The 21426-nt window shown below is 42.3% G+C and overlaps 1 protein-coding gene across 8 annotated transcripts in view; it reads right to left on the reverse strand.

Annotated features, from left to right (window-relative positions):
- Positions 1-21426, reverse strand: part of Specc1 (sperm antigen with calponin homology and coiled-coil domains 1) — a 281079-nt gene that overhangs the window by 115253 nt on the left and 144400 nt on the right. For all 8 annotated transcript variants that reach the window (XM_052757169.1, XM_052757163.1, XM_052757167.1 and 5 more), the window contains one exon: positions 9551-11133. In XM_052757169.1, the coding sequence (XP_052613129.1) occupies positions 9551-11133 (1583 nt within the window). The remainder of the gene's footprint in view (positions 1-9550; positions 11134-21426) is intronic.

The following is a 21426-nucleotide window of genomic DNA, read 5'->3' on the forward strand; positions in this document are numbered from 1 at the left end:
GACATTGAACTTGAGGGAAATGCACTGCTCCAGGCCAGTGTCCTTGGAAATGCTTGGAGAAGGGCATGTGCACACAGACATTCTTTGAGGAGCCCTCCCAATCCTCACTGTGAGAAAGACAGGGAAGCAGGATGGCAGAAGCAGCTCTCACAAGGGCGTCCACTGACCCCTCAGGGTGAGGGCCACACCTAGCATTCCCTTCATACTGCACCAGCTGCAAAGGCCTGGTCTTTATTTTCTCAATGGATTAGCCATGTGAAGCACCACCCAGGGAGGGCCATCTTGGAAGGGGCTCTAGTTGGGTGCTATCAGCTGCCATTGATTCCCAAAAGCTGGAGTAAAAGAGAGTGCTTTGGATGTGGGAGCCCTGGGTGCAGACATTAGAGGGTTGTATTGCCATATACATTATCTGGAGTCTCTCCTGCAGGAGATGTATGAATAACTGGCTATGATGGCTTTAGCACTTGGTAAATAGGATTACATGGAATAACTATTTCTATATGGTGAGTCCATATAGTCTTCTTTAGTTTATCATGGTAAAAAATAGCACAAAGAATATCAAGAGAAGATAAACTATGAACCCAGGCCTTATTGTAACACAAATCATCCCCAAGACAGAGAATGCTGAATAAAGCAAATAAGGAAACAAATGTTTAGTCAATACAACAATATCACCAATCCATAAGGAAGCAAAAATCCAGTACCTTAAAAGTAAAAACACGATGTGAGGTGCAAATGGAGTATAAACATTTTAGTTTACAGCTGTGTTTAGTAGGTTCTGAGGGCAAAGATGGCATCTTGGAAAATCAGGCCCGCCTTTGAGAAATCATTTTCTCTCCTACTCAAATAGTGACACACCAATAACAGAGACCAGGGTGGGCACAGAGCTAGGTCAATCAATTCTGAATGAATTCCAGCAACACCGAAGTTGTTCTGTCAGAAATGAACACGGGGAGATGGTGCTGCCCCGAGAAGAAGCCTGGCTTCTAAAGCTACCGCTTCTTGTGTCACCATGCCAGCGTGGAGACTGTTTTGGCACTGTTGGGGATGAACCCAGGGCCCTGAGCATGCCAGGCAAATAACCTATCACTGTGCAACACATCAGCCAGAGTTGGTCATTTTACTAAATTTGGTTATTATACTGTCCATTAAATAATTTTGAATACTAAAAAAAAAAAAAGTAAGAATGGAGAACAGTCAAAGATGTTAAGAGTCATCCCTAGCCTTTTCTCTTCTTTAAAAATTATTTTATTTTATGTGTATGGGTATTTTGGCTGTATGTGTATCTATGTATCATCAACATGCCTGGTACCTGCAAAAGTCAAAAGAGGCTGTCAGATCTCCTTGAACTGAAGTTACAGACAGTTGTAAGGACCATGTGGGTGTTGGGAATCGAACCCAGGTCTTCTGGAAGAGTAGCCAATGCTCGGAACTGCTGAGCCTTCGCTCTAGTCCTCACCTGCCCTTTTCAATAGTGCCTCCTCCAACAGAGTTAAACGTTATAAAGCTAAGAATGTGCATGTATCAGGACATTATCGTTACACACATTTTTACTATTTCTAAGGGAAAGGGGGCCAGAGGGAGACAGAGGTCTTGACCTAGGACACACTTGGCCTAGAAGCTGAGCAGCCATCAATATCATGTCAGAAAGGAGTTGGTGAAAGCCTTGGTGAACAAGTCTGAATGTTGTTCCTGCTCCCAGATAACTCTCCTCACGGTGCTCTGGGGTCTATGTGCCCTCTTGGGAAACAGCAAAACAGCGCAACCATATATACAGCCACCCAGGTCTGAGTCTGTGCAGGGAGTGAAGTGCCTCTTTCTGCAATCCCCAATAACCAACCAGTACTCATCAAACCCTACTGGATCAAACTCCTAATCATCTAAATGTCTCTCCTTGCCCTCCCATCCCAACCTGGTCAGCCCTTGGCTTTCTAGTCTATGGTCAGATAATCTTTCTCAACTATATATGTGACTCTATAATTATTTTTTTTAAGATTCCTCAGACCAGGCCATCGTCAAGACAACAGGCAAGTGAAGGCACCTGCCACCGAGACTGACCTGAGTTTGCTTCAGAGGCCCCACAGAGGAAATAAATTCTGACCTCTACATGTAAGCTGTGACGCATGCAAAATAAATAAATTAAAAATGTAAAACAAACAAACTCAAACCAAAAGATTTAAACAACAAAACAAACTGAATTTCATAAAATTAAATAGGAAAGTGTGACCCTCAAGAGACATTATATAAGACAGTGAGAAATAACCCTAACTATTGAATGGAGCAGCATATCTGTACAATGCAATATTAGCCAGGAAAAAATTCTGACACATGCCACACATGGATTTACCATGAAAAAAAAAAACACATGCTAAGTGAAAAAAGGCAGAGACAAAAGGCCCCATGATGAATGATTCCTTGAAACGCCTGGCAGAGTCAAATCTGAAGAACCAGAAAGCAGATTACAGACTGCCAGGGGCTAGGAGGGATGTGACATGGGGAGTTAGCTGTCACTAGGTTCAGTTTCCTCATGCGAGCCATCAATCAGACTGGGGTGGGGGCTGCACAACCACTGACTTGTTCACTTTTGAATTACAGTTCAATAAGTGGTTTTCAAATCCCTTACCTTCCCCTCCTCTTTTCCCTTTTTCATCCCCCCTCCCCACCCCGTTCTTTTTTTGAAATACAGTCAGTATTTAACTCAGACTGGCCTCAAATACATAATCCTCCTGCCTCAACCAACCAAGTACCTGGGATTACAGGTGTGTACCATCATGCCCAGCCAAAACCACTATCTTCATGGTTCTGTGTTTTGCTGCAAATTTCCCCCACCTTACCAAAACAGAGTCAAGTTCTCCTAGTATTGGGGCTTTGCTTTCTCTGAACCAAAGGCTGTTGCGCTGGTTTTAACACCAGTTTATAAGTTGTTAGATCTGTTCTGCGCACGATCCCGTTTTTTGTCTTTCATTTCTTTTCTTTTTTTTAAAAGATTTATTAATTTATTATGTATACAGTATTCTGCCTGCATGTGTCCCTGAAGACCAGAAGAGGGCGCCAGATCTCATTACAAGTGGTTGTGAGCCACCATGTGGTTACTGGGAATTGAACTCAGGACCTCTGGAAGAGCAGTCAGTGCTCTTAACCACTGAGCCATCTCTCCAGCTCCCATTTCTTTTCTTTAGAGACAGGGCTTCTGTGTAGCCCTGGTTGTCCTAGAACTTACTCTGTAGACCAGGCTGGCCTTGAACTCAGAGATTCCCCTGCCTCTGCTTCCCAAATGCTGGGATTAAAGGCGAGGGCTACCATTACTTACTGTCTTTCATTTCAAGAAACAGTGTTAAGTCCATGTAGATATGTGTAATACATATGGTCTGACCTAGCTTTGAACCCTGACTTCAGCAATTAACAAATTAGGCTAATAATTGTTCTCTGCCTTGGTCTGCACAATTGAGAAAAAAAAATAGATAGGGGCTGAAGAGATGGCTCAGAGGTTAAGAGCACTTGAAGTTCTTCTATAGTACCTGAGTTTGGTCCCCAGCACCCATGTTAGGCAGCTCATAACAGTCTCAATCCAGCTCCAGGGGATCTGACACCTCTGGCCTCCATGGGCACCTGCACTTATGTGAATACACACACACACACACACACACACACACACACACACACACACACTTAGATATAATTTAAAACAATAAAAATAAATCTTAAGAAAGAAAAAAAAATAACGTGGTGTCTACAGTAAAAGCTGTAGCTAAATGATCCAGAGTTCTTTCACTCCGTTGGGACAGAAATCAGGAACAGACAAGATGCCTGTCAGACCTGACGTCAGTGGCTCTGGACTCTCTAGTGTGCAGTATGCTCTGAATGTCAGCAGCTCAGGGTCTAGCCTCTGTTGGTCAGTCCTCAGCAGTCAGAGCCCCTCAATCTTGGGGCCTCTCTGAACTCTCCCAACGGTAGGGTCACTTGCTCCCTGCAGCTCCTCTACAGTCTTCCTCTTCATTCCTTGCCTTTCTCAGTTCTCCGTTCTCTACAGCACTTCACCGTCCACAGCTCTCAGCTTTCTTCTGCCCCCAGGAGTCCTTCAGACATTTTCTAGCAGCCCGTGGTGTGATCTGCTCCTGGTGCAACTACCTCAGCCTACTCTACCCAATAGAACCATGAGTAGGTGATAAATGACAAAAGCTTCACTGGAGACTATGCTGCAGCACAAGAGCATAGCGTAAAAGAAGGAGGTCTTCTGGACTACCCTCACGAGACAGAGCGGGGAGGACTGTGCATGGAGTTAGAGCTGGGCAGGACCAGACCCACATACAGTCACTGGTCCACCAGTCTGTGCAGGAAGGCCTGCTTTAAGGCCAGTGTGTAAGCTGTTAGAGCTGCTTCAGGTAGAAGTGTTCCTGCCTGACCAAAGTGGGAACATCTGCAAAGTGGGTGGAGATAGAAACAGCAGCTTGGACAGCAGCCGTGACAGCGGAGGCTGTTTCTGCAGCTGGAAGAAAGTCTCTCTCAGGGTTGTCAGGATGACGGTCTCCAGGTAACTGCTTGGTGGACAGCAGCAGTGATTTCCAGAAGGGGTGGGGAGGGTAAGAGGGGCCAGGGGAAGACACTGAACCTCACCACAAGGTGACAGTAGTCACCAGCTGGTTTGGGTCTCTGCCCAACCTTGAACTGCGGCTTTGCTGAGCTTCAGGACAGCTGCCACTGCACTGGTGACAAGGGAAGGGCTTGAAAGCTGTCAATCAAGCAGCTGAGCTACTCATTTTTACCAACGCCTGGCAGCTTTCATCATTTAAGAAGTGTTTGCAACCAATATCCAGCAAAACTAACATTCCTCTCCAGTAGACTTTATCTAGTACTTAACTCATAGCCATTGTCCTTATGGGGAGAAAACAAAAAAGATAGTCTCGAGATTATCTGGAACACACAAGAACACTGCAATATTAGTTGTTATTAAAATATTATAAACTTTCATCCACCTATTTGACAGAATTTATTAAATATCTAATATGCGGAGAAACCATACTGTTAGAGTATAAAGCATACAGTAAAGCACAAGAACGACAGTCGGAGAGTTCTGCCAGGAGGAAGAATATGTGTTGTGTTTGCTGTTTTTATTTTGACAGCTAGTATGGCTACTGCAAACTCTTCTGTTTCATTCTACTGAAAACAGAGGCAGCCATATTGCATCATATTGCATTCTTATTGACCTAAATCTGGTGGGGATTTTGTTGTTGTTTGGGTTTTTTTTTTTTTTAAATGCTATTCTGCTTAGGAATGAGTTACGCTAGTATATTTACACTTCTGCTATTTAAAAAAAAAATGGCAGGCTGGAGAGATTGCTCAGCAGTTAAGAGCACTGTCTGTTCTTCCAAAGGTCTTGAGTTCAATTTCCAGCAACTACATGGTGGCTCACAACCATCTATAATGAGATCTGATGCCCTCTTCTGGCATGCAGACATGTATGCAGACAGAACACTGTATACATAATAAATAAATAAATAAATAAATCTTTTTTTTAAAAAACGGCTATAGAAAACCCAGAGATGAAGCTAGAAATTTGAATTTTGCCTTGAGAACTAACAGTGAGCTGCAAAAGCAGGGTTGTATCTAGAGAAGCTGTGGAGAGTAGGTGCTGCCCCCAAACATACAAAGGACAAAGAGGTGGAGGCATCACTGCTCTCACCGATGAGTTCTGAGGTCAAGTTCAAGGAAGAGAATGGTGCAGTGTGTGTCCTTACCTCACTAGAGATCGTAGCACACCTAAGAAAATAAACCCATCACCAGGAGAGGAAGTTAGAGAAGGAAACTGAGGTAAGGGGTAGCCAAGATCTGTCCCCAGGGAGAAGTGGCACTCTCCAGTGGAACGACATGTAAGCAAAGGAGCAGAGCCCCAAAGAGCATCTGGCTCCCACTGACAAAAACCAACCTTCCCTAATCCACCACTTTTCACGGGGCTTTAAGATCAGAGACCTGCTGGGGGAACCAGGCACAAATGTCAAAAGGCATGTGATGAGGAATGCATAGACATGCTGGCTGTACAGTTTAATCTTCATGTTCTGTTTTCCTTTGGGCGTGGGTTCCTTCAGTATCATTACTGGAATCCATGGTTGTTAGGGCTTAGTTGATATTCTGCCCTGGGGACACACTGAGCCATCAGTCTGTGCTACAGTCTGAATATGGTTTGTCTTCACTCAAACTCATGTTGAAATTGTATTTCCAGTGTGGTGGTATTAGGAGGAATTATGAATAATCTTAACTGTCAACTTGACTAGATTTAGAATCACCATGGAAACACATCTGGTGTGTCTACAAAGACGTTTCCAGAAAGGTTTAATTGAAGAGGGAAGACCCATCCTAACTACAGATGGCACTATCTCCTGGGCTGGGGTCTAGGGCTGAACACAGGGAAAGTAAGATGAGCAACAGCATTCATCTTTCTCTGCTTCCGGACTACAGGGTGAGTAGCTACCGCAGGCTCCTGTTGCCATGCTTTCCCTCTTGTGATAGACGGTACCCTCAAACTGTGAACCAAAATAAATCCTTCCTCTCGTAAGTGTTTATTATGTGTTTTCATACAGCCATGAGAAAAGTCATGAAACCGGAGGTGAGGCCGTTTGGAGTGATTAGGAGGGGGTACTGCCCTCGTGAGTATACAGGTGCAGTCTCATGGGGTCTCTCTTGCTCAGGGGACTGTTATAGGAAAGGGGCAGCTCTGCTTACTCTCTCATCACATAAGTAGTTTCTTCTTCCCATTCTACTATAAATAGAAGCCACACGGAGCCCTCACCAGACACAGATGCCTCTCTTCAGACTTCCAGCATCTTGAACTAGCAGCTCAAATAACCTTTTTTTTCTGAATTACAGAGCATTACACTAAATATGAATGTTAAGTAATTTGACATCTTAAATAGCTTATTTTTCTAAACAAATGATTATATTCATTATAGAAGATTTAGTAAACTACAGAAACGTACAGAAGAGAAAACAAGCATTGCCTTTAATCCTACCACTTGGAGGGAAATCTGACAACATTTTGCTGGATATCTTTTAGACATTTTTTCTCAGTTGATATATATCAGGATATGTATACAAACCTATATGGACAGAATTATAATATTTCACCTTTCTGTGTAAAAGAACAGAGTACGTGTGGCACAGTTCACAAATACAGCGAACTAGTTAGATTAATGTAAAAGTTCCACTTGTAACCTACCTCACCCCAACCCCCCACCCAAGACAGAATTTCTCTGTGTAGCCCTGGCTGTCCTGGAACTCGCTGTGTAGAGTAGGCTGGCTTCAAACTCAGAGATCTACCTGCCTCTGCCTCCTGAGTGCTGGGATTAAAAGCCTGAGCCACTATTGCCCAGCTTTGTAAAAGAGTTTTTATAATTTGTTTTCCTTCCTGATTTCTTGAGTAAAATTCTTTTACCCTGTTTGGATTTAAATGTATAAATTTGGCCTTTCTTATAGCTTAGTCAAAGTAAAGGCAACAAAATCTAGAGTTTCTTTTATAAATATAATCTATTTGGAGGACAGAGAAAATGCATGTTTTCTGTGGAGCACAACACACAAATGCACACTTCAAATAAAGCTGTTTTTAAATAATTAAACTGCTATCCACATAGCCCATATATTTACTGATTTTCTGCCAACTAGAATTATTATGCACTGACTGTAGGAGTCTAGCCAGTGTTTAGTTAAGAGTTGAAGGGAAAAAATACATGAGGTGTAATGCTACTTACACAGGGTTCCTTTTATAGGTATTAAGATTCCAGGTCTGTGATATTGCACTGCCATGTATACAAAGTACTGATCTATAAGTCTTTTACATCAACACTGGAAAAGCAAATCCCAGACCTCTTAAACTTTGTTTTCTGTTGCTTAAACAGATACTTGGCACTCAGTAATTCAGAAAGAGAGAAGCTGCTCAACATTCAGCAGCAGCTGATGAAAGACTTCAAGAAGATAAATGGGGAACTGGAGGTAGCTCAACATTTTAGAGCACCTGAGAGGACACAGGTACTATTCCAAGCATCCACATGGCAACTTACAACCATCTGTAACTCCAGTTCCAGGGGATCTGATGCCTTCTTCTGACATCTATGAGCATTAGGCACATATGTGATGCACATACGTACATACAGGCAAAACACTCATACAAATTAAAATAAGTCTAAAAAAAGATTTTAAAGAAGGTCCATCTGGGAGATTAAATATTTTATAGAATAGGTAACGAATGATCTTTAAACAACAAAAGAGAACATTCTTATTTTACAAGGTGACTTAATGCAAAGCTTCATTTGTCAACATACAATTCAAACGAGCATCTGGCTCATAACCACTAATGCTTCCACTCCTTCAATAAAATACCTGTGGATTTACAACACGGACACAACCTCCACAACCTCCACCAAGACCACAAGACATCTGAGTACAGAACTGGGTTGCAACTGACTGACCCTAAAACAGACAGGCAACAGGCAGAAACCTCCCCAGGAGCTCACAGCTTTAACTGCTTTTTGGAACACCAGCAGCCATGAAATAAGGTGGGAATGCTTTCCCCCTCTCTCCTCAGCAGCACCCCAAGTTATGGACCCAAAGCTGGAAAGACAGGACAAGAAGCCAGCACTGTGAGGCAGATGACTGTCACACAATCACCACCAAAAGTCTTGTATCATCACATAACAACATTCCAGCCAAATCAAAAGAGTTATTTTAAAATGAAAGCCAGGACCACTTATTTCATCTTGGGCTCTCCGTTAAAATAATTTCAGGAAATGATTAACAGATTTGAATGACATAATTTAGTACCAAGTTTTGGCAAGGGCTCAAGGAAGCAAGTACTCTCATGAACTGGTGGGAACAAATTGGCATATTATTTCTGGCGGGCAATCTGGCTAAATGTGATGAAAGTCTTTAAAATGTTTATACTCTTTGACTCACTAAGTCAACGTCTAGGAATTTTTCCTGAAGAAATAATCAGAGAAAAAAAAATTTACTTTTAATATTCCAAGACCAGAAAGAACATAAACAACCAACAATACACACATGGCAGTAACAGTGGACTAGTGAATATATAAAACAGTTACATGATAAATACTAGCTGGCATTTAAAACAACATTTAAAAGAGCCAGTGCTGAGAATATGCTCAGAAAGCATTAAATGCATCAAAAAGTCAATCAATGTACACAGGATGGTTCTAAATTTTATTTTATCCTATTTTTGTGTGGTGATAGGAATCAAAGCTAAAGTCTCAAGAATGCTATGAAAGAGTCTACCACCAAGACGCATCCCACCCCTGATATTCTTCATAACTACATCACACCATCTGATATAATTCACTATACTTCCATTAAACTTTGAACTACCTGTACTGAAATCTGAGTGTTTTTACTTGGAATCCCCAGTGCCAATCTGTCTAAATTCTAATAGATCTTCAAACTAGAATGCTGGATTCACAAACACAGTTGGACAACTGATTCTCTTTGCTCCATGATTTTAAGGTCTTGAAGAGAAATGTCAACAAATACTAGTTGAGAGCCCTCTCCTTACCTTCGCTAGCAGGCTGGAAACGTGTTTAATTTCACCATTTGCCTTTAGCAATTCTTGTCTGAGCTCCGTGCAAGACAGTTGCAATTGATCTTTCTCAGCTCGAGCCACCTTCAGCATTTCCTGAACCTCGAAGTTCTCTGCTGTCTGCCCCACGGTACTGCTGGCCTCTACGGCCTTTTGTTTATCAGCCTCCAGATGAGCCTTCAAGGACCCATTCTCCATTTTCAAGCCTTCCAAGGTAACTCTACACTCCTCCAAAGTTTTGGCCATCACACTATTATTACACCGTTCGTGTTCTAGGAACCCATTCAGCTTTTCATTTTCTTCCTTCAGGTGTTTAATCATGTCTATAGCTCCTTGGTTTTCTTCCTCAACCTTCCGTAGGCTACAGGTCAGCTGCTGCTGAATGTTGAGCAGCTTCTCTCTTTCAAAGCGGCTCTTCTCAAGAATATCTGTGCACTTCTGCTCCAGCTCAAGGATTTTCCCTCCTTGGGCGCTAGGCTCCTCGTTCTTCACTCGCTCTTGTAAGAGGTTGATCAGTTTCTCGTTTTCCTGACTCAGCTGCTCTGCCCTTTCTCGGTGCTGGTGGAAGGAGGTCTCTAAAATGGTCTTCTCATCCACCAGCTTCTCGTTCTCAGCTGTCAGCTCCTGCACCATCTGCTGCTGGTCTGATAATTCCTGCAGAGTGGCCTGCAGCTCTTCAGCGGTGCTGTGCTGATTCTCCTCCATCTTCTGGATCTTCTCAGTTAGCGATGCCAAGGACAGCTCACTCGCATTGTTTGGGGAGCTCGCAGTAGGGGAGCACTTGGAGCCCTTAAAAGAGTTGCTGGTGGCCGACAGGGGCCGAGATGGGGTGTCTGCAGTGATGTGCTCAAAATCCGAGGCATCTGGTGACAGAGAGGCTTTAGTGACATCACTGCTTGAAGACCCCGATGTCCGCAATGCGCTTCCATGTGCGCTTCTTCTATACTCATCGGTCTCACTGGACAACTCATTTCCAACTGGGCTTCCGAAGCTGGACTCTTGGGTTATGGAGGTTGGGCAGCTGCTGTCACCAGTGTGACTTGCTGCCCCTTCTGAATTTGGTGACTGTTCAAGGTAAGTCAGCTTCTCCTTCAAGGCCCTGTTTTCTTCCTCTAGGTCAGCAAGCTCTTTCTGAAAAGTCTTGTTCTTCTCCTCCAGGGTTCTTATCAAAGGTTCTGTTTCACCTACTGGGGCAGATGTTCCCTCTGCACTTGGGTCTGATGCATTGGTGTCCTCAGTGCTTAGGGCCCACCTTTCTTTACATTTTTTTAGTTCACTTCGAAGCCTGTTGATTTCACTGTCTTTGGTTTTGGCTTCTGCCAGAAGTTCCCGAACCTGGGACTCGAGTACAGACTTCTCTGTGCCCTCGTGCTCTTGCTTAGGTTTCGCAGAGGTGGTCCTCAGGTGCTTGGTAGGAGTGGGAGTGCAGGAGGAAGTTGGACTAGAGCCCAACTTCTTTGAGCTGGAGGGACCACGTGGCACAGACCTCTCTCTTGAGATAGTTACTGAGAGTTCCCGTGGAGCTGGAATGCCTGTCCGTTTGGTTGTTGGAACAGCCCCTAGAGACAAAAGACAAAAAAAAAAAAAAAAAAAAAAAAAAAAAAAAAAAAAAAAAAAGAAAAAGAAAAAGAAAAGTAAGCATTTTCATAATGCAACTGAAATGTCTTCAAAATATGGCTGTCACCATTCATCCAATTCTTCCTCCTCTAGGTAGTCACTCTGTCTTGAGTAGGGTTTCTTATGGGCTTGTGTATCAAGGAAAGCAGATACATAATCTGCTGAGCAATCCAGAACAATTTCAGCTGGTGGTTCAAGGCAGAGACATATAGCTCAATTAAGATCTATGGACACAACCAGGAACCCAAAACTACCACACTAGGCAGGGACTCAGAGCAGAGAACTGCTTAACCCTCAACAGAGATGCTTCTTCCTGCAGTAGTAGATGGTAATTAACACAGAGACCCCCAACTGGACAATGTGTAGAGAGTGTGCAACTTTGGAAGTCAGCCCTAAATAGGATGTCTTTACCAAACCCCTCCCCTCAAGGCTAAGGGATCTATGTGAAAGAGGAGGTGGAAAGATTTTAAGAGCCGGAGATGGTGGATGACTCCAAGGAAATGTTTCCAGATCTAACAGGACTGATAGACATATGAACTCACACAGACTGACAGCATACATAAGTTCCACACAAATTCAAACCAGACAAAATCCCAGCACTGAAAAGGAGAAGTGGGCACAAAGTCCCACCCCTAACTAAGAAACTATCTGCAATTGATATCTGCTGGGAAAGAGAAAATTCGTTTTCTCCAATACAGTATCATTGGGCATATCAATCACACTCCAGAACAGGCTCCATGACCATGAACTCCATGTTTTTTTCATACACTTTTTTTTTGTCTTAATGATTTGTTTGTTTGCTTATCTGTTATGATTTCCATTTCCATTGTTGTTTTTTGTTTGTTTTGGTTTTTGTTTTGTTTTTGGAGAGGAATCTGGGAGGAGCTGGGAAGGGGAAAGAATATGATCAAAATACACTGTATGAAAAATATTCTTATATAAAAATTTTCAGAAGATCTATAAATACTAGAGAAAAGATATTTTTAAAGGGGTGCAGGGTCAGGCTGGTAAATATCACTAGCCATCAGGAGAAAAGTACATGGTGTGAGAATGGCTGGCAACCACGCTGCCATCCTGTGAAGAGGGTGGGACTCTGTCTGTGGTGCAGAAAGAAGGAAACCAAATTCTTAATGGCATATCAACCCTGGAGCTTGGCCTATTGCTGATCTTTCAGTTACAGCAGCTGATTTACATGTTTCTGTAAGTCACTCTGAATTAGGCCCTCTCTCTATAACTTGCAGCTTAATATAGCTACACAGATAATGTTGTTGGGATTAAAACACAAGTCTATTTACATTTCCCAATGACATATTTTAACTGAGTGCAACTTTGAGGTAGGAAGAAGGGCTGGAGATAGCTGAGTAGTAACACACTTGCTTAGCATGACCAAAGTCCTATATTTCATCCTCAATGAGGAAGTGAAGGCAGGGGAAGGGAGGACTCTAACAAGGAATTAGAAAACAGAATTGGCACTCAGGAGGCAGAGGCAGGTTGATCTCTGAGTTTGAGGCGAGCCTAGTCTACAAAGCAAGTTCCAGGACAGCCAGGGCAACACAGAGAAACCCTGTCTTGAAAAATCAAAAAGAAAAAAGAAAAAAAAAATATAGGAAACAGAATTGGTGTGCTCATTTAAATTCACAGAGAAACAAGAACAAATGGGATAAGGATGTGGAATAGCTACAAATTTGAAAGAGATTCATAAAACAGGGAAATGAGACAGAATTTGGATTATTATTATGAGAAAATTAAGTTCAAGGAGTTTTTCCAAATTCTACAGAATGCCAATGATATCTAGGGGTAAAAACAAAGTTCACACAGGGGTCACAGGGAAACAAAGACTCTGGACTTAAACTCACTTAACAATTGCAAAGACCTCTGGAGTCTGGGCTGACTGCTATAGCCTGGTCTCTAATCAGGAAAGATCCCAGATACGACCCATCTTTCCCTCTCTGCAGTCTAGGAAGGGGGTGTAGAATGCACCCTTGGCTGGTCACAGCCTAGTGTTAAGAGACTCAGAGTCCATCCTGGCCTAGGCAGCTAATCAAAACACAGCAATGATGATGGGTAGCAGTTGCTAAGTCCTGCAGAAGCTCAGCCACATTACAATATAGAAGAAACCCTGGTTCTTTAACTTTTAAATTATGTTGGTGCCAGAGAGATGGATGAACACTTGTTGCTCTTGCAGAGGTCCAGAAAGCCTTAGAGAAAAGAGCGCTGTAGTTTTAACAAAGAAAAGAAAAAGAAAAAACCCAGATGCGACAAATATTTGCATTATATGTTTCACAACATACTGGGTATATTTCATAAATAAACTTTGGTTTGCTGTTAATTTGGAGTGGTTTGTACAAGGCACAGGTAATAATTATAAGTTCAGTTCCAGGTTCAGTTCTCAGCACCCACACGGTGGCTCACAACTATCTGTAACTCCAGTTCCAGGGGATCTGACAGCCTCTTCTAACTTCTACAGGCAAGGCACTAGGCCCTCATGTGATGCACATTCATGAACATAAAATAAATCTAAAAAAATTAAATTATGCTCTTCAGACACTGAGTACTGTGACAGACTTCTAAAACTTGTACTCATCCAGTTAATTTGCTTACATCACACTAAATTACTCAATAAAGAAAAGGTTTAATTATTCTTATAAAATGAAGATTGTAACCACTCAGCAATAAAATGTTTTTGTAACACCAATCCTCTAGAATGAGGTCATCTTGGAGAGGGCCACACTAAAGACTGGAAGATCACTAATGTTTCATAGCAACTGTGTCCATCCAACAGGCAAACCTGCAGATCTAGGATTATCACAACAGTATCTGCCATTCCTCAAACATCACATAAGTGAGGCTCCTCTTCCTTCCTCCCATTCTCTTTCCACCTTTAGTCATTTGTTGCTTTTCCTTCCTTTTGCTGCCAAAGTTTGGTCTGTTCTCCTTATAATTATTACCTGCGCCTTGTACAAACCACTCCAAATTAACAACAAACCAAAGTTTATTTATGAAATATACCCAGTATGTTGTGAAACATATAATGCAAATATTTGTTGCATCTGGGTTTTTTCTTTTTCTTTTCTTTGTTAAAACTACAGTGCTCTTTTCTCTAAGGCTTTCTGGACCTCTGTATTCTCTCCATTCTGTCTCAGGGCCTTCAAACCATACTTAAAATCTCCCTCCTCTTTTCTTTCTGCAGCCAGCCAACTAGTCGGAGAATCCTATCAACAGCTTTAGAAGTGTTGCCATGTTGTTCCTTTCCTGTGTTTTGGTCTGAACCTAGATTATTTTACATAAATGTCTGAGACCTCTTTTTCTCAGGTCTTCCTGACTCCAGCCTCCCACAACTTTGGGACAAACCATCAGTCAAGCATCTCATCTGTATTTCTGTCCCAGAATCTGTGTTTCATTTTTGTTTTGTTTTCAGCTACGATCTCACTATGCACCCCTGGCTGGCCTTGAGCTCTCTATGTAGACCAGGCTAGCTCCAAACTCCTAGAGTTCCCCCTGCTTCTGTCTCCCCAGTATTGGGATTAAGGGTGTGTGCCACCATGCCCAGCCAGAATCTGTTTATTATCCAAGTCTGTGCCAACAGCAGACTTCTTGTCCTGACCATTGTACTCATCCTCATTCACTTCTCCTTGACTCTTAGCATACCCAGGAAACTCTAGTCAGTATCCTCGACATTATACATGGGGTGCTTTTGGGTACCCACCCTGCTGACAGTAGCCCCTCACCCAGGCTTGGTAAATGAGCCCAATAAACTCATCAGTTTCCTAGGGTGAACTCTGATGTCTTTGGGACCTTATCAGAGGGGACACATATTGCTTAGCTCCTCCTCCCCACCTGGGAGAAATTTCTTACAACAAATAGTAAATTCACTTGTTAATGCTATTATGTCTTGTGATATTCATAAACAGTAAACAAAATAAAATGGTAGAAGGATGTAATAATATAAATTGTTTTACTAAAGAGGAATTTAAATAAATGAAAATTAAGATGGCTGGATGTTTTCAGAATGGAAAACTAGAAAGTTTACACAAATTATGAAGGTCTGAGTAAGTTATTTAAGGTACATAAAGGATGAAACTCAGAGATGATGTATATGGTTATTAAAATTTCAAAGATCAACAATTAGAAGGACTGGTTAAAATGTGTGTGTCTAATCAAAGTTTATTTAGAAATGTTTGGTTATTGAAATATTAACAGTAGTTAATGTGGTGATAGTGTTCCCCAAAATATTGTGCACCCTAATAAACTTATCTGGGGTCAGAGAACAGAACAGCCACTAGATATAGAGGCCAGAAAAGGGTGGCACACATGCCTTTAATCCTAACATCCCAAAGGCAGAGATCCGTCTGGATCTCTGTGAGTTCAATGTCACATTGGAAATAGCCAGGCATGGTGACACACGCCTTTAATCCCAGGAAGTGATGGCAGGAAGCAGAAAAGTATATAAGGTATGAGGACTAGAAACTAAAGTCTGTTAAGCTTTTAGGCTTTTAGCAGCAGTTCAGCTGAGATTCATTCTGGATGAGGACTCAGAGGCTTCCAGTCTGAGGAAACAGGATCAGCTGAGGAATTGGAAAGGTGAGGTGGCTGTGGCTTGTTCTGCTTCTCTGATCCTAGATAAGTTTATTAGGGTGCACAATATTTTGGGGAACACAATATCTATCACCACAAGTTAAAAGTACCAGACTGGTGTAACTGATCTTCTGGCTGTTCAATAACCAGACTTGGAGGCTATACTAATGTGGTCAGAGGGACTAAAAAGGAGAATAGTTTCTTCTTGCGTTCCAAGGTCACTGAGGTCTCAGGGGACTGTGAGCCAGCTCTTGAAATGTAGAGTTACATGTTCTCTTGTTCAGGGAAGCCTTTGTATTCTAACCAGCATCAAGTCTACAAAGAGGAGGATCAACACAGAGAAAACATTTCCTCATGTTTCCCTTCCAAGGGAAGCCACAGTTGGTCAAGCCAGGCCTTTGACTTATCCTTACAAATAAGGAACAACTGGTAAAAGAAAAGTTAGAGGGGCCAGAGGTTTCTCTCAAGCCCACACGACCCCTGAGGGCTAGATCCTCAACTAGCCTTGACAGTCCAAAAATAAAATTAATTTTGACCACGTGCATGGTCTTAAACATTCAGCAGAAAAGAATAACCTAGGTTTATTGGTACTAGTCTCCAAATACCAGACATAGGTCTACATGAGACATTATTTACACAACTCTATCTAATCATTTGCTTCTTGATTAAAAAAAGAAAAATGTTGCCCAGATACAAGACTTCAGAGCATGGCTCACTGCAGCACCTGTCTATGGCCAAGGAAGACTGGTCCACTACTGTTTAGAGCTCATAGCCTGGTCCCAGTTCTAGCTGAGTCTGCCTCTGCTTCCCATCTGACATTGTCATGTAACTAGCTGAGGCCAGGGCCCCAACCACCATGCCTCCCTGCTGTGAACCTGGGGGCTATGGTAAACCCTTCCCCTCAGTTCTTCTCTTAGACATCTGGTCAATGTGACTAATACAGAAAACTGGTACCACTGCTATGATAACCTGACCACTCTGCTTGAAAGCTTTTGGAACTGGTTTGTGGGAGAAATGTGGAAGAGTTTGGAATAGCAGGCTAATGAGAAGCTCTAGAATCCAGTCAGTGAATAGTTGGTGATTTTAGTGGACATTTATATGACTAATATCAAAAGAATTACAGACAGTAAACTATTTCAGAGGTTTCAGAGGGGAACATGGATTCTGTTAGGACCTGGGCTAGAAACCATTAGTGTTCCATTCTGGCAAAAATCTGGCTGCATTCTGCCTGAGTCCTGAAAATTTGAGTAAAATTGAATTCAAAAACTTATGGACTAATTTGTTTTGTGGGGGATATTTCAAGAGATCATAGCATTCAGACTGTAGCACAGCTACTGCTCACTGCATTTACCCAGATTTATAGCGAGTGGAAAGTGGAGAGGTAAGGAGTTAAAGTTTAGGACAGGGAGGAAACTGACAAAGAGGATGCAGTTGTTTAAGACCAAGATCAGTGATAGTAAGAAGAAGCTTTTGGCTTTGTCTGGGACAAAAGGGGAGGAGCCCTACCTCATCAATTGAGAGTTCTAGGGCATAATGTAAACTTCTTTTGAGAGTGCCTGCAAAGATCCTTCAGGGTACCTTGGTGGAAAATGGCTGCCTAGGGAAGTGTTTGGGCAGGTCTAGCTATGAAGGCAGAGGCTTCTGAGGACCCAGGAAGCCAGGTTACATCTTAAGCTCTAAGCAGCTTGTCATTAACAAGTGGTGCTGGTATTGCGGACATGCAAAATGCAAGAAATGGGGCGGGAAGGATTATGAAGGCTTGTACTGAGATTCCAGAAAGTTGCCGAGGCAAGTGATGCACATGCAGCAGGGTCAAATTCCCTCCATGGAGCTCCTGAACAGTCTGTGAGTGAAGCTGTGAAAGCGAAGCCTAAGTCACAAAAGTTGTGGAAATTCCAGGATGTTGTGAATGTCAGTAATGTGGGAAATTCACCAAGGAAAGCTGTAGGCACCAAGGAAAGTCAGGCTAGGAGACAGGCCACATGTCCCCTCTACCCCCACAACAGACTTGAAGAGGTAGGGCTATCCAAGCCCACTGGAGCCCCAAAGATGCCATCATAAACCTCAGATACAAGACACAAAGCTACAGGTTTGTGGGTCTTTTGATCCTGTCTTTCCTTGCTGTGCCCTGCCCCCCAATTCCTTCCTTTTAGAACAGAAATGTTTACTCAGTGCCTTTGTATTCTGGGTGTAACTTTTTTTTTTAAATTTTACAGAGGCTCAAAGTTATGAGTTTACCATTTTGGACCTTTGAACAGTATCAAAAATATAAGACTATGGGGACTTCAGAGCATGAACTGAAAGCATTATTGTATTATAAGCTAGCTGTGAGCCTATGGGGGCCAGAGGTGGAGTGCTATGTCTTTTAAATGTAAAATGCCTCCCACAGTATCATGTGTTTGAACACTAGGTCCTCCGATGGTAGCTCTGCTCTGAGAGGCTGTGGCACCTTTAACAGGTGTGGCTCAGCTAGAAGAAACAGGTCACTGGGGACAATCTACGGGCTATATGGCTAGCCCTGGTTTGGCCTGGCCCTTCTTTCTCTCTCTCCCCTTCTCTCTTCCCATCACCAGTGCCAAGTTCAAATGCCAAGGCTAAAACTAATAAACCTTCCCGAAAGCTGCTTTTTTCAAGTATTTGTGAAAACAAATGACAATGAAACAGTCACAAGAAAAATAACTACCACAGATACGCAGATGCAGGTGTGGAAGCCGTGTCTAGACCAGTTCAAGGGGTCGGCGTGCCACAGATGGAGTTTCTTTTACAGAACATCTAATTGTATGAAAAGCATGAAAAAAAATTAAGATAAAACAAAAGTGGTGAAAAACTAAAAAAAACTTTACTCAACACAAGACCTCTATAAAATAGGCAAGAAAACTATATTAACCCATGACTTCACCCTGCAAGAAAGAAGAGATGGAGTCACAACAACATCATTACTACATAAACTGCCTATACACAGAGCACAGGAGACTATTCCCAAGATCATTTGAACATTATGCTTAAAGGTGAAAAAATGAAAGAATAGACAAGGAAATTAAGAAGCAGGTGACAAGGTAGAGTTGGCAGGCAGAGAAAATAGTAGCATTAATAGCTACTCTGGCCTTACAAATACAAAACCAAAGATACTACATACAGTTGACACAACTAGAAATAAAGATGTAATGCATTAGTAAAAGTGACAACCAGCTGGGCGGTGGTGGCACACACCTTTAATTCCAGCCCTTGGGAGGCAGAGGCAGGCAGATCTCTGTGAGTTTGAGGCAGCCTGGTCTACAAAGTGAGTTCCAAGACAGCCAAGGTTACACAGAGAAACCCTGTCTCGGGGGTTGGGGGAAGGAGTGACAACCAAAAAAGAAAAAAAGAAAAAAAAAAAGACTAAAAACAGTGATATTATGACATTCTGAGAAGGACAGTTATGAGTTAAATTCTCATCTATCATAACAAGAAAAAAAATCATTAATTTGAAACTTTAACAATAGCAATATCAAGAGAAAACAAGCCACATCCAGAAAGATATTTGCAAATGACATCTGATAAAGGATGTTATTCACAGTATAAAAAGAACTTTTAAAGCTCAATAATGAGAAAAGGCCTGCTTAAAAATGCACGAAAGATCTGAGTAGATACCTTACCAAACAAGATACACACAGGTGGAGAACTAGCATCCGAAAAGCTCCACAGAACATTATCAGTGGACTGCAGATCACAGCAGTGAAAGCTGGGCGTGGGTGTTCACACCTAGAATCTCAGCTCCTAGGGCACTGACATAGGATGCCTGCCAAGTGTTTGAAGATAGCCTGAACTACATGTGAGACCCTGTCTTATAAAAAACAAAACCCCCAAGCAACAGTGTGATACCATTATGCACGAAATACAATGGCTAAACTCTCAATCAGTGAAAACACCAAATGCTGGCGAGGGCATACATCTTAGTTTCTTTTCTGTTGTGATAAAATATACCAATGAAAAGCAACCTAAGGGAGAAGAGGCTTATTTTAACTCACAACTCCAGGTTACAGTTCATCCTTGTAGGGAAGCCAAGGCAGGAACTTGAAACAGCTAGTCATATCCACAGTCAAGAACAGAATGAAGGCATGCATGCCTATCCAGGTTCAACCCCCTCTCTACACTTACACACCAAGACCCAACCCCCGAGAATATAGAATAATCCTTTACACTGTGTGAATATATGTCACTGTGATTGGTTTAATAAAGAAGCTAGGGGTTAGGAATTTAGCTCAGTGGTAGAGCGCTTGCCTAGTAAGCGCAAGGCCCTGGGTTTGGTCCCCAGCTCTGGAAAAAAAGAAAAAAAAGAAGAAGAAGAAGAAGAAGAAGAAGAAGAAGAAGAAGAAGAAGAAGAAGAAGAAGAAGAAGAAGAAGAAGCAGCAGCAGCAGCAGCAGAAGCAGCTGCTGAGTGGCCAATAGCTGGACAGGATAAGGTTTGGTGGGAGAACCAGACTAAGGATACTGGGAAGAAGAAGGGCAGAGTCAAAGGAGTCGCCAGCCAGACACGGAGAGGAAACAGGAGATGCAAGATAAAAGAGAGGTAATGCCATGTGGCAGAATGTAGATTAATATAAATGGGTTCATTTAAGTTTTAAGAGTTAGCTAGTGACAAGCCTGAGCTGTTGGCAGAGACATAATTTATATTAAGTCTCTGTGTCAGTTATTTGGGAACTGGCAGGTGGGAAAGAAAAGTGTGCCGACATGAGAATGCAGCAGCCCATTTTTAGGCTGGAACATAATCAAAACAATCCCCCCCACCCCCAAACATGCCCAGCTGAGCTAAATCATCTCTCATTAAGACTCTCAGGTGATTCTAGACTGTGTCGGTTGACAAAAGTAGCCATCACAGTGTGGAAACAACAGCAACTCTCATTGCTGGTGGAAACCTAAATGTTACAGTAAAAGATACCTCAGCGGTTTCTTACAAACTGTATTAAATAACAATACTTATAATTATGTAATAATTATGACCCTATAATACACACCCAGTTTAACCAAAATGTTAAACCCATACAAAACTCATACATAGATATTTTTAGTAGCTTACTCATAATGACCAAAACTGGGAAGCAATCAAAATGTCCTTCTGTGGGTGAATGTATATTATTTAATATTATATAATGCTTACAAAAAAAAAGAGCCATTGAGTTGTGTTGGCCAGCTATCTGTCACTGTAACAAATCCTTATGATAATCAACTTATTATGATAAGAGACTTATTATGGTTTAGTCTCTGGGGTTTTGGTCTATGAGAGGTTAGCCCCGTTGGTTTTGGCTCTGGCAGCCTGTAACCATAATCTCAGGTAAAAACATTCATCGAGCTGGGAAACAAGTGAGAAGGGTTAGAGAACAGGCCCACAATCTCCTTCCAGGGCACACCCCCATCACCTGAAGGCCTCCTACCTTGTCAGTTTCCACCACCTTTCTACCAAGCTAGGGACTGGGCCTTTAACGTGGAATTTTAGGGGACATTTATCCAAACATGGAGCACATGTCAAGAAAAGGGAGAACATGTTAGGACACACCAGTGAGTAAAAGGAGCCAATCCGGTAAGGCTGCATTCTGTATGGTTGCCATATTTAACATTCCAGAAAGCACAAAACTATGACAGCAGGAAACAAACAAACAAACAAAAGCCCTACTATCAGTAGG

The sequence above is a fragment of the Peromyscus californicus genome, unplaced genomic scaffold, assembly GCF_007827085.1.
Source record: "Peromyscus californicus insignis strain IS unplaced genomic scaffold, ASM782708v3 Scaffold_3__1_contigs__length_106647218, whole genome shotgun sequence".
In the NCBI taxonomy this organism is placed as follows: Eukaryota; Metazoa; Chordata; class Mammalia; order Rodentia; family Cricetidae; genus Peromyscus; species Peromyscus californicus.